Source organism: Rhinopithecus roxellana, chromosome 2 (genome assembly GCF_007565055.1).
Source record: "Rhinopithecus roxellana isolate Shanxi Qingling chromosome 2, ASM756505v1, whole genome shotgun sequence".
NCBI lineage: Eukaryota > Metazoa > Chordata > Mammalia > Primates > Cercopithecidae > Rhinopithecus > Rhinopithecus roxellana.
The window spans coordinates 691,413-705,619 of record NC_044550.1 but is presented as its reverse complement, the minus strand read 5'-3'; the positions used below and the strand labels follow the sequence as shown (position 1 = coordinate 705,619).

General features: G+C 39.1%; 1 protein-coding gene across 7 annotated transcripts in view; it reads left to right on the top strand.

The window, feature by feature from the left end:
* FAM13A (family with sequence similarity 13 member A) overlaps nt 1–14,207 on the top strand; it is a 405,569-nt gene that overhangs the window by 54,625 nt on the left and 336,737 nt on the right. For 3 of the 7 annotated variants that reach the window (XM_030914592.1, XM_030914598.1, XM_030914575.1), the window contains exon 1: nt 5,778–6,035. The exons of 1 other annotated variant lie outside the window; for it this stretch is intronic. In XM_030914592.1, the coding sequence (XP_030770452.1) occupies nt 6,009–6,035 (27 nt within the window). In that variant the 5' untranslated portion in view covers nt 5,778–6,008. Of the gene's footprint in view, nt 1–5,777; nt 6,036–14,207 lie in introns of those variants that run through there. 3 more of the 7 variants (XM_030914582.1, XM_030914612.1, XM_030914605.1) reach the window with 3 other exon arrangements.

Here is a 14,207-nt window from a genome sequence, read left to right as displayed (position 1 = left end):
AAGGGTCAGCATCCTCAAAGACTGAAACTAGGTAAACTTATGAGGATAAGCAAGAATGAACCAAAAAATGCTGAAAACCCAAAAGGCCAGAGTGCCTCTTCTCCTCCAAATGATCACGTCTCTCTGTCAAGGGCGCAGAACTGGATGGAGGATGAGACGGACGAATTGATAGAAGTAGGCTTCAGAAGATGAGTAATGAAAAACTATGATGAGCTAAAGGAGCATGTTCTAACCCAATGCAAGGAAGCTAAGAACCTTGATAAAAGGTTAGAGGAATTGCTAACTAGAATAACCAGTTTAGAGAGGAACATAAATGATCTAATGGAGCCGAAAAAAAAACAGCACAAATACTTCGTGAAGTATACGTAAGTATCAACAGCTGAATTGACCAAGTGGAAGAAAGGATATCAGAGTTTGAAGACCACCTTGCTGAAATAAGATATGCAGAAAAGAGTAGAGAAAAAATAATGAAAAGGAATGAACAAAGCCTCCAAGAAATATGGGACTTCATAAAAAGACTGAACCTACGATTGACTGGAGTACCACAAGGAGAAGGGGAGAATGGAAACAAGCTAGAAAACACAATTCAGGATATTATCCAGGAGAAATTCCCCAAGCTAGCAAGACAGGCCAACATGCAAATTCAGGAAATACATAGAACACCACTAAGATACTCCATGCGAAGAGCAACCCCAAGACACATAATCATCAGATTCTTGAAGGTCGAGTGAAGAAAAAACTGTTAAGGGCACCCAGAGTGAAAGGCCAGATTACCTACAAAAGGAAGCCCATGAGACTAACAGCAGAACTCTCAGCAGAAACTCTATAAGCTAGAAGAGATTGGGGGTCAACATTCAACATTCTTTAAGAAAGAATTTTCAACACAGAATTTCATATCCAGCCAAACTAAGCTTCATAAGCAAAGGAGAAATAAAATCCTTTCCAGACAAGCAAATGCTGAGGCATTTTGTTACCACCAGGCCTGCCCTTCAAGAGCTGCTGAAAGAAGCACTAAATATGGAAAGGAAAAACCAGTACCAGCCACTGCAAAAACACACCAAAATATAAAGACCAATGACACTACGAAGAAACTGCATTGACTAGTGTGCAAAATAACTAAATAGCGCCATGATGACAGGATCAAATTCACACATAACAATACTAATCTTAAATGTAAATGGGCTAAATGCCTCCATTAAAAGACACAGACTGGCAAATTGGATAAGGAGTCAAGACCCATCAGTGTGCTGTATTCAGGAGACCCATCTTACGTGCAAAGACACACACAGCCTCAAAATAAAGGGATGGAGGAAAATTTGTCAAGCAAATGGAAAGCAAAAAAAGCAAAGACAAAAAAAAAAAAAAAAAGAAAAACAGGGGTTGCAATCCTAGTCTCTGATAAAACAGACTTTAAACCAACAAAGATAAAAAAGACAAGGAAGGGCATTACATAGTGGTAAAGGGAACAATTCAACAAGAAGAGGTAACTATTCTGAATATATATGCACCCAATACAGGAGCCCCCAGATTCATAAAACAAGTTCTTAGAGACCTACAAAGAGACTCAGACTTCCACACAATAATAGTGGGAGACTTTTACATCCCACTGTCAGTATTAGACAGATCAAAGAGACAGAAAATTAACAAGGATATTCAGGATTTGAACTCAGCTCTGGATTAAGTGGACCTAGTAGATGTCTACAGAACTCTCTACCCCAAATGAACAGACTATAAATTGTTCTCAGTGCCACATGGCAATTATTCTAAAATTGACCACATAATTGGAAATAATTGGAAGTAAAACACTCCTCAGCAAATGCAAAAGAACTGAAATCATAAACAGTCTCTCAGTGCAATCAAATTAGAACTCAGGATTAATAAACTCATTCAAAACCACACAATTTCATAGAAATTGAACAGCCTTCTCCTGAATGACTTCTGAGTAAGTAATGAAATTAAGGCAGAAATTCAAAGAAGTTCTTTGAAACCAATGAGAACAAAGAGACAATGTACCAAAATCTCTGGGACACAGCTAAAGCAGTGTTAAGAGGGAAATTTGTAGCACTAAATGCCCACATCAGAAAGCTATAAAGATCTCAAATTGACACCATAATATCACAATTAAAAGAGTTATAGAGACAAGAGGAAATTCATCCAAAACCTAGCAGAAGTCAAGAAATAACTAAGATCAGAGAAGAACTGAAGGAGATAAAGACACGAAAAACCCTCCAAAAAAATAAATCCAGAAGCTTGTTTTTGTTTTTGAAAAAATTAACAAAATAGATAGACTGCTGGCTACACTAATAAAGAAGAAAACAGAGAAGGAAGAATCAAATAGACACAATAAAAAATGATAAAGGTGATATCACCACTGATCCTACAGAAATACAAACTACTGTCAGAGAATACTACAAACACCTCTATGCAAACAAACTAGAAAATCTAGAAGAAATGGTTAAACTCCTGGATGCATACACCCTACCAAGACTGAACCAGGAAGAAGTTGAATCCCTGCATAGACCAATAACAAACCTGAAATTGTAGTAATTAATAGCCTACCAATGAAAAAAGCCCAGGGCCAGATGGGTTCACAGCTGAATTCTACCAGAAATACAAAGAGGAGCTGGTACCATTCCTTCTGAAACTATTCCAAACAATTGAAAAGGAGGAACTCCTCCTTAACTCATCTTATGAAGCCAGCATCATCCTGGTACCAAAACCGGGAAGAAACACAACAACAAAAAACTTCAGGCCAATATCCCAGATGAACATTGATGCAAAAAATCCTCAGTAAAATATTGGCAAACCAAATCCAGCAGCACATCAAAAAACTTACCCACCACAATCAAGTCGACTTCATCTCTGGGATACAAGACTGGTTCAACATACACAAATCAATAAATGTGATCCATCACATAAACAAAACCAAAGACAAAAACCACATGACTATCTCAATAGATGCAGAAAAGGCCTTTGATAAAATTCAACATACTTGAATGTTAAAAACTCTTAATAAACTAGGTATTGATGGAACATACCTCAAAATAATAAAAGCTATTTATGACAGATTCACAGCCAATATCATATTGAAAAGGCAAAAGCTGGAAGCAGCTTTTGAAAACTAGTGCAAGACAAGGATGCCCTCTCTCACCACTCGTATTCAACATAGTATTGAAAGTTCTGGCCAAGGCAATCAAACAAGAGAAAGAAATAAAGAGTAGTCAAATAGGAGGAGAAGAAATCAAGTTATCTCTGTTTGCAGATGACATGATTTTATATTTAGAAAACCCCATCATCTCAGCCCCAAAACTACTTGAACTGATAAGGAACTTCAGCAAGCTCTCAGGATATGAAATCAATGTATAAAAATCACAGGCATTCATTTACGCCAACAATAGGCAAGCAGAGAGGCAAATCATGAATGAACTCCCGTTCACAATCACTACAAAGAGAATAAAATACATAGGAATACAGCTATCAAGGGATGTGAAGGACCTCTTCAATGAGAACTACAAACCACTGCTCAAGGAAATAAGAGAGAACACAAACAAATGGAAAAACATTCTATCCTCATGGATAGGAAGAATCACGATCATGAAAATGGCCCTACTGCCCAAAGTAATCTATAGAATCAATGCTATTCCCATCAAACTACCATTGATATTCTTCGCAGAATTAGAAAAAAACTATTTTAAATTTCATTCAGAATCAAAGAAGACCCCATACAGCCAAGACAATCCTAAGCAAAAAGAACAAAGCTGGAGGCATCATGCTACCTGACTTCAAACTATACTACAAGGCTACAGTAACCAAAACAGCACAGTACTGGTACCAAAACAGACATATAGACCAATGGAGCAGAACAGAGACCTCAGAAATAACACCACACATCTACAACCATCTGATCTTTGACAAACCTGACAAAAACAAGCAATGGGAAAATGATCTCCCATTCAGTAAATGGTGCTGGGAAAACTGGCTAGTTACATGCAGAAAACTGAAACTGGACCCCTTCCTTAGACCTTATACAAAAATTATCTCAAGATGGATTAAAGACTTAAATGTAAAACCCAAAACCATAAAAACCGTAGAAGAAAACCTAGGCAATACCATTCAGGGCATAGGCATGGGCAAAGACTTCATGACAAAAATGTCAAAAGCAATGGCAACAGAAGCCAAAATTGACAAATGGGATCTAATTAAACTAAAGAGCTTCTGCACAGCAAAAGAAACTATCATTAGAGTGAACAGGCAACCTATGGAATGGGAGAAAATATTTGCAAGCTATGCATCTGACAATGGTCTCATATCCAGAATCTACAAGGAACTTAAACAAATTTACAGAAGAAAGACAAACTACCCCATCAAAAAGTGGGCAAACGATAGGAACAGACACTTCTCAAAAGAAGACATTTATGTGACCAACAAACCTGTGAAGAAAAGCTCAACGTCAGTGATAATCAGAGAAATGCAAATGAAAACCACAATGAGATACTATCTCACACCAGTTAGAATGACAGTTATTGAAAAGTCAGGAAACAATAGATGCTGGAGAGGATGTAGAGAAATAGGAACACTTTTACACTGTGAATGGGAATGTAAATTAGTTCAACCATTGTGGGAGACAGTATGGAGATTCCTCAAGGATCTAGAACCAGAAATACCATTTGACCCAGCAATCGCATTACTGGGTATATACCCAAAGGAGTATAAATCATTCTGCTATAAAGACACATGCACATGTATGTTTATTGCAGCACCATTTACAATAACAAAGACATGGAACCAACCCAAATGCACATCAATGATAGACTGGATAAAGAAAATGTGGTACATATACACCATGGAATACTATGCAGCCATAAAAAGGAGCAAGATCATGTCTTTTGCAGGGGCATGTATGAAGCTACGAGCAGTCATCCTCAGCAAACTACCACAGGAACAGAAAACCAAACACTACATGTTCTCACTCGTAAGTGGGAGTTGAACATTTAGAACACATGGACACAGAGAGGGGAAACAACACACATCAGGGCCTGTTGGGAGGTTGGGGGTGAGGGGAGAGAACTTAGAGGATGGGTCAATAGGTACAGCAAAAGAAAAAAAAATTGACAGAAAAAATGATAACAAAAATAAAAATAGGATAGTTTCCTTTTGTCTTACCTGAAGTGACTATTTTAACTGTTAGTTCAAATATTTGGAAAATTTTAAATCTATCAGATTTTCTCGTGACAGCATGTAGAATAGAAAGTTACTGAAAAGTCAGTTAGAAGCTAATTTTTCAGACTGCAAATCATATATGTAGAATTATGGCTGTCTAGACGTATGTTGTTTATGTTTATCATCAGTATATTATTATAAGACAACTCATATGTAATTAGAAGTAGTAACAGCTACATAAAATAGAGCATTTTCATTTAAAACAATTCTGATGGGATAGGATGGAAGGAAGAAAATTTTGGTAGAATTTAGCTGGTTTCTAAAGAACAGTAGAAGAAAAGACTGCCTGAGAAAAAATGAATAATGTGCCTGCAGTTTTAAACCTGAGTCTGAATATGTCCGTTTTTCTTAGAGCTGTGTGGAGTCTGGGAAGCAAGTCTGTGTTTTCCCTTTATGCACTATTGGTTCTATTAATGAATGCCACCAGGTGACTGGCAGTTTTCTAAGCCAAAGAAGCCTGTATGTGGGATCTAGGGAGTCAGGTTTAAGAAAAAGATGTCAGCAACTTAAGACCCGTGTCACGTGACTCCCTCTACTTGCCAGCACTAAGGCTGTGGATCAAATTTCAACTCCAGGCAGTCCTTCCAGCCATGTGGGTTCAGCGGAAAGAGAAGCAAAACCAGTCTTCTTAAAATGTTGGAAGCTGCACTTCGCTTACCTCGGGGCCTTTGGATTGGAAGCTGTTTTTCACATCAAAGAATACATGTTGAATGGAATTTTAGTATTTTGCTGTCATTTTAATATTTTCGTCTGGTCTTCCTCAGTTCTTCCGGACGCTTCCTGAGAGAATGGGGGCAGGAGCTCTAGCCATCTGTGTAAGTATAGGCCTTCTTCTGTCTTCTGTGTTTACTGCCAGTTTTTAGGAGAGGGCCTTGCCTTCCTTGTTTTGATGAGATGTTTGTGTAACTTATTTTTCCTTCTCAGGAGGTGGGGAAAGATTTGTTACTTAAATTCCTATCTACTTAAATGGGTATTAGGCAGGATTTGGGATGGCATTCAGCGTATTTGTGCACTTTAGTTTCCAAAAAAGGTGAAAGATGCATGCTGATTTATTCCGTTAAGTCAACTTGATTTAAAGTAGAGCACTTTTAAGTGTTTTAGACTTTCTTGTCCCTGAATAGTTAAACATGAATGCTTCATTGTAGCTATTAGAAAAATCTTGCGGCTAGCTTGAGAAGGAATTCAAGTAACCATTAATTTATTACTTTTGAGTATGTGCGTGACATTTTTCTGTTTTATTTTTCTATTTTCATGTAGTAATTCTGGAGTTTCTGTTTCAGCATGATTTCTGAAAGTGATGGTGGAAAAGCCTAGTTGATAAATGTTTGTGTATCCTTAAACTGTAGAAATGAATCGTTGTCATTACACAGTAGCATTCATAAATAACACTGAAATAAAATCCTTGGGAAAATGTGCTTATTTCTGGGGTTTTAGAATTTTTAGAATTCATGAATTTCTAAATTATTCTGCTGGTGCTTGTACAAAACCTTTTGTAATAATCAAATATTGTCAATTATATAATTTACAGGATGCTGTAATTTAAATTTTGATTGTACTATGTAGAAAATGCATACATTTGTATGGGAATTATACATATTTATATTTCAAGTTGCTATTGTATTCCATAGGGACATTTTATTTTCTAAAATGTATTAAATGAGAAATATCTTCTTCCTTATTATCACCTTAACTGCTGACTTAAAAAATCACACTCAGGCCAGATCCTCTTTTTTTTTTTTTTTTTTTTTTTTTTGCTTTTCAGAAAGAGCTGCAATTTGCTGTAGCTTCTGATGGCATTCTGAAATGTTTAGAAATATCTGGGCAATTTTTGACACACAGACACCAAATGGTCACCAGATGGTAGACAAGCCCCAGAGATTAAGTTTTCTTAGTGAAACTACAGGATGACCTTGTTTCCAGGCTCAAAACTTTTCAGCACCCTGTGTGTCACTCTGTCTTTTCCTTTTAACTCTGAGGCTTAGTAGCATGCAGGTAACCATGTGGTTATTCTTTTTTTTTTCATCACCCCAAAGAGCTTCCTTCAAAATCTGATTTATCTATGTGTAAAATACTGACTTTTATTTTACTGCAGAGGTGGCCCTTCTATTTTTCTAGCTTTATAAAAGAAACAATATAGAACTGAAAATGTGTGGAATGAGGCAGCAGATTGATCTATTTGTCATGCAGATTGGTAGTCATCTCTGATTGTCTGATTAGATCTTTACTTCTTTCCCTTGACCTGCAATATATTGGTCTCTACCTTGATTGGAATGCATACTGACTCATGTATAAAACTTCATATTTTCCCTTAATTTATATCCAAAGCATGTATAAAATTGCAGTTAAAGTTGACATAAAAATCACACAGTTTAAGAGATTATTCACTCTGGTAGATGAATAATTCTCAATCATTTCTACCCTTCTCCTTAAGGTTGGCCTTTGATTGTGCTGTGTCTCGGTTTTACTGTAGGAGGTAATACATTTTCAACAGTTGTACCATAGCATGTCTGGAAAAAGATAGCTTTTGGAGAACAACAACAAAAAAAATCATAACAAAAAAGGGAGAACTAAGTCACACAGTAACACATTTAATGAGCTGATATACTACTTTTTACTTTGTGTAGGGGTGAAGAGAAAGCTTTTCCTCTGCTCTTTCTGCAATTTTATAGAAATGACTGGCAATAGATTAATAGAAGATAAAGAGTTGCAAATTTATTAATGTGTGTATGGATGTGAGAGTCCCACAAATATGAGATTCAAAGAAGGGCCAGGTGGTTGAAGCTTAAATGCCTTCTTTTTGGGGAAGAGAGAAGTAGGGAGCTGCAGGTAATTTTAGAGAGGTAGTAAATAATTTTTCAAGTGAGATTCAAATAATTTTTAAAGGATTCAAAGAGCAATGGCCTGGGACAGCGTTTCCGTGAGCTATGGTGAGGTGGTGGAAAGGTGAGGGGTGGAACTTCACTGTGAATGAAGGTTGTCTTTTTATGCAGATAAAGTTTCCCAGCCAATCTCTTGGAGCTATCCTCAGAGGAATAGATGAAACGTCAGTGTGGATGTGGTGACAACTTTTAGTCTGTTTTCTGATGGATAATTTTTCATGGTTATTTGATGAGATTCTCAGGAAGCAGGTCTTAAGACAATTGCATTTCTTTTGGAAAGAAGCTTCCTTAATCAGATAAGGAAATTCCAGAGAGAGTCACTGTCAGTGCTTTAGGAAAGAAAAAGGATCAGAGAGACTGAGGACGGGTCAGGAGAGTGGAAAGGCAGAGAGAGACCTTGGTTCTGAGGCTCATTTCTGAGACCTTTTAGTTAAAAGTACCCATGCCAAAGCACCATATTTTGGGGTATAGCTTTTTGAACCCCAACATTTGGAACTTATATACTTAGACATATATGTAGCAACTACTCAAGTATCCTGCTGCTGAAGATAGTAATACTTCAGACAGTATAATGAGTACTAGATATTTGTAGTATGTGTGTGTGTGTGTGTGTGTGTGTATGTGTGTGTGTATACTCTTGAAGTGGGACACAGATTGGTTCAAATAAACTCAGTTTCTATGTCCATTGACTAACCTACTTTATCTTCCTCATTTCTTTTCTTTTTAAAACTCTTTGCCATGTTAGTGTTAAGAAATTTTGCTGCTCATACTACAGTAGGCTCAAAAATGTATTGCCAATCATGTACAAAGAAAATTTAGCTGCTTTACTGTAACAAATCTGTTTTATTTTCAGTAAACCACCTATCCTGAGGCAGCGTAGGAAATTATAGTTGCCAATTCATGTTATTTTAGTCTCTTCTAGTTTTAAATGTCACTTTTGAATGATTCTGTTTCTCTCAGGTGAATTGTGAGTCTGATTTTCTGCTTCTCCTGCTGTTCTATCCAATATGGCATCAGGATTTATTAAAGACCGGTGGGCTGAAACTGGTAGGTTGCAAATTCTACTGGATGAAGAAGGAGGAGTTGAAATGCATGTGTAGATTCTTATACTCTGGATATTATGATTTCTGGTGAATTTAGGTCTCAAATCTATGACTGGTGAATTTGTGAATTGGTTCTCTTGGTAATATCAGTGCCTAACAGTCCACCCCTCCTGATTTGTCCCCAGTTCATGCTGGTGCTGATAATTTCAACAATGTCCCAGGCCTCGTAACGTTTCTCTCTAACTTGGGGACCTCTGTTCCTGTAGTCTTACAACCTCGTACCATCAGCTACCTTCCACATACCCCATAGCGCAAGCAGGAACTTACGACTGCATTACAGAAAGTCATGTACCAAATTGAAATATTCCATTCATGGGATTTATTGAATCAACTTAAATCACAGCAAGAAGAAAGAGGAAAAGGATGAGGGTAGGTTTATCTACTTTGAAAGGTCTTAAGTGGGAGGAAAGGACCACACTCCCTGAATTCTGTGTTACTTAACATTCAAATGTCCTGTTGCTCTTGCCTTCTCTGCCACATCAGCCTTTCCTGATCATGGTAATATGTGTGGCAAACACCATTCTGATGAGGTCTCAAATGGAAATGAGGAACGTTGTTGGAAACTGGAGGAAACATGATTTTTTTGTTATAAAGTGGTGAAGAATTTGACTGAATTGTATTTGTGTTCTAGTATTTTGTGGAAGGAAGAACTTGTGAGCAATTAAATTGTATATTTAACTAAAGCATTTTCTAAGTAAAGTGATGAAATGGTGGCTTGGTTTCTCCTCACTGCTTGTAACTGTTTACTATGACGGCTTATAGTTCACTATAAGCAGTTTCCTCCCCCTTGGTTTCTCCTGACTGGCATATTGTTCTTTGTACATATGTGAGAACAACTCCTAAAGATGGAGTTGTTAATCAGAACGGAAGCAGAACTTAAAGATTTGGGAAATTCTCAGCCTATCCATATTATTAAAAAATAAGATAGCCAGTTGGGGGAGAGAGTTCTAGGTGGGAACACTAAAAGTGTGGCCAAGCCATTGTTTTATAAGGAAATTAGTATGTATCAGCCATGTCAACAGAAGCCAGGAGCTATTCTCCAAAACAAGGGAAGAATTACCCCAAAGGCAATTTAGAAATCATCAGGGCTATTACTCCCATTCCAGGCCCAGAGTGCAAGTTCCCTGAAGGCAGAGTAGTTTCAAAGGAGGGACTACTGTGCCTGGTGTTTCTGGGACTTCAGAAAGTGCTATCCAGCACCACCTCCTTACATTTTAGGCTCAGCTCCCACACTGTAGTGCCATACTTCACAGCTGCCACAGTGTGGCTCCAACAGGCCCAGCGAAGCAAGGTGTCTGCCCTTCCAAAGGGTACAGGCAGCAAACTTTAGTGACCACATAGAGCTACCTCTGCCAGTTCACAGACTGTGTGAGACATAGTAGCCTGGCTGCCCCTATATAGGTTTCAAAGGATGGGACCAACATTTCAGAGAGACAGTGTGAGATTTAGGCAGAGAGTTGCTGCAGGACCAACCCACCAAGCCGTTGGAGCAGGAGCACCTAGAGACTTAGGGGTTCAACCTCTGCCCAGCAAAGCTGTGGGGGCAGGTCCTAGTGGCCTGAAGGTCAGAGATTGAACCAAAAAGGATTATTCTTGAGCCTTAAGGTCTAATGAAATTTGTTCCATTGGGTTTTGGATTTTTTCATGACCTGCCATTCCTTTCTTTTTTTCTGTTTCCCCTTTTTGAATGGGAGTGTTTATCCTATGCCTGACCCGTCTTTGTATTTTGGAAGCTCATAACTTGTTTGATTTCACAGGCTTACAGCTAGAGAGGAGTTAGCCTTGGTATGAATTATACTTTTGAGTCTTACCCATAGTTGATTTAGATGATATTTCGATGAGACTTTGGATGTTAGACTTTTGAGTTGATGCTGGTGTGAGTTAAGATTTTAGGGACTGTTGAGATGGAATGAATGTATTTTGCATGCGAAAAGGATATGAATTTGAGAGGACCAGAGGTGGAATGCCATAGAGCAAATGTTTGTACCTCCAAAATTCACATGTTGAAACCTATTCTCCAATGTGATGATATTTGGAAATGAGGACTTTGGGAGGCGATTAGGTCATGAATGTGGTGTCTTCATGAATGGGACTATTACCCTTATAAAAGAGACCCCAGAGAGTTCCTTGACCCCTCTGCCATGTAAGGAAACAGCAAAAAGATAGCCATTTATGGAACCAGAAAGCCAGCCCTCATTAGACACTGAATCTATAGGCGCCTTAGATCTTGGACTTCCCAGCCTCTAGAACTGTGAAAAATAAATTTCTCTTGTTTATAAGCACACCCAGTTTATGGTATTTTTTGTTGTAGCAGTGTGAACAGATTAAGACAGTCTGTTAAGCTACTTCCTTGCATATTATCTATATGTAGTTGTATCTGTCCTCATTGTTTCTCTTATTCTCTATTTAGTAGAATCAAATTTTCTTAAGTAGTACAACAAACAAATATTGCATAAGTTCAAGATTCAAGACCATGATGGTTATCTTTGTAGTTTTTTTTTTGGGGGGGGGGCGTGGAGATAAGAGTCTTGCTCTGTTGCCCAGGCTGGAGTGCAGTAGTATGATCTCAGCTTACTCTAACCTCCACCTCCTGAGTTCAACCAATTCTCCTGCTTCAGCCTCCTGTGTAGCTGGGATTACAGGCACCCACCTCTACACCCGGCTGATTTTTGTATTTTTGGTAGAGACAGGTTTCACTAGTTGGCCAGGCTGGTCTTGAACTCCGGACCTCAGGTGATCCATCCGCCTTGGCCTCCCAAAGTGCTAGGATTACAGGCGTGAGCCACCATGCCCGGCTTTAGTTCTAGTTTGATGTTTGGTATCAGGTTCATCCCACGCAGACTACAGTTAGGTTTTTTAAATACCAAGATTAATTTCTTGATTTTTGTTTAAAAAAAAAAGCTGTTTTTTATTTGGAGTTTTAGAAAGAACATGAGTTTTGTCTAGGCACAGTGGCTCACACCTGTAATCCCAGCACTTTGGGAGACCAATGCAGGTGGATCACTTAAGGCCAGGAGTTGAAGACCGATGTGGCCAACATGACAAAACCCGATCTCTACTACAAATACAAAAAAAAATTAGCTGGGAGTGGTGGCACACACCTGTGTGTGGAGTTTCTCAGGAGGCTGATGCATGAGGATCTCCTGAACCCGGGGGCGGTGTTGCAGAGATCGTGCCACTGCACTCCAGCATGGGCGACAGAGCTTGTGAGACTCTGCCTCAAAAAAAGAAAAAGAGAAGAAGAAGAAAGAAAGAACATGAGTTTTGTTTGGAGCCTTGCATACCTGGCATTCCTGGTTTTCGTCACTGACTACACTCTGATTCTAGCCATTAGGGAGCAGTGTGGTGCTAACCTCCCAGCAGGTTAGATTTTAGGTAATATTTCACAATCTGTTCAACTTGCCTGTACTATTTGTCTTTCTCAGTAGCAGACTGTAAAGTTTAGACAGAAAGGATCATATCTTATTTGTATTTCTTGCCTCTTGCTCTGGGCTGGACAGTAGTTGTTAAATTAATGTTGCACAAAACAGAATCCCATTCTCTAGATTTAGAAGTTTCACCTAAGTGTATTTTATGTTTAGATAAGTCATTTGAAGACCAAGGACATGACTGTAAACCATTTTATCTTGGCCGGGTGCGGTGGCTCACGCCTGTAATCCCAGCATTTTGGGAGGGTGAGGCTGGCAGATCACGAGGTCAGGAGATCGAAGCCATCCTGGCTAACACGGTGAAACCCCGTCTCTACTAAAAATACAAAAAAAGAAAATAGCCTGGTGCAGCGGTGGGCGCCTGTAGTCCCAGTTACTCCGGAGGCTGAGGCAGGAGAATGGCGTGAACTCGGGAGGCGGAGCTTGCAGTGAGCCAAGATCGCGCCACTGCACTCCAGCCTGGGTGACAGAGCGAGACTCAGTCTTTTTTTTTTTTTTTTTTTTGCAGCCAAGTCTCGCTGTGTCGCCCAGGCTGGAATGCAGTGGGGTGATTTCCCCTCACGGCAAGCTCCGCTTCCCAGGTTCACGCCATTCTCCTGCCTCAGCCTCCTTAGTAGCTGGGACTACAGGTGCCCGCCGCCAAGCCCGGCTAATTTTTTTGTATTTTTAGTAGAGAAGGGCTTTCACCGTGTTAGTCAGGATGGCCTCGATCTCCTCACCTCGTGATCTGCCCTCCTCGGCCTCCCAAAGTGCTGGGATTACAGGTGTGAGCCACCGCGGCCGGTCCTGATGGTTCTTTTTATAAAAATTGCAGTTTCCCATCTAGTAAGATTTAGCAGTATAATTGTAAATATTTTCAACTTTTCTCTTGAGTGTCCAACTAAATACTATAGAAGTCCTCTTACTATAAAATTGCATGCAGTCCATGCAGGTGCACATGTTCCATCTCAGATAATGTGCAGGCTGGCCAGTGTGTGGCTTTCCCTCAGGTAGCCATGCAATCTGCATTAGGGTAATAAGTGCCAAATGTCACAACAGTCAAACTAGAATCCCAGTAACTCAAGGAAACAAAGATTTATTTACAGATTAATCAAAGTCCAATGCAGGCTGACGGAGCTCTCCTCCATCTGGCCACTCTGGTACCAGGCTGCTTTCATTCTGTGGAGTATTTGCTACCTTAACTTGAGACCTTGAATCCTCCAAGGTTACATCAGGGAAAGTGAGATGGATGAGGTGCAGATGCTTTTATCTGTCTCATCCTGGAAGTGACTCGCCTCTCTTCTCCTCACAGTTCATTGCTTTGACCCAGTCACATGTTCCCATCTAAATGTAAAGGTAGTTGAGAAATGTAGACAAATATTCCATGGAATATTAACAGTCTATTTCCCTATAAGGAATTATATACTCCAGGTGCTGCTGGCAGACATCTAACTGATGGATAAAGGTAGCCTAAGGATGAAGACTTTATACGGTGATGAATGGTAGAATAGTGATGATATCCTTGAACCTCTGAATCCACCAACTTAGAGTCTTCCTTCTACTGAACTCCTTTGTATTACTATAATATGATAATAAAT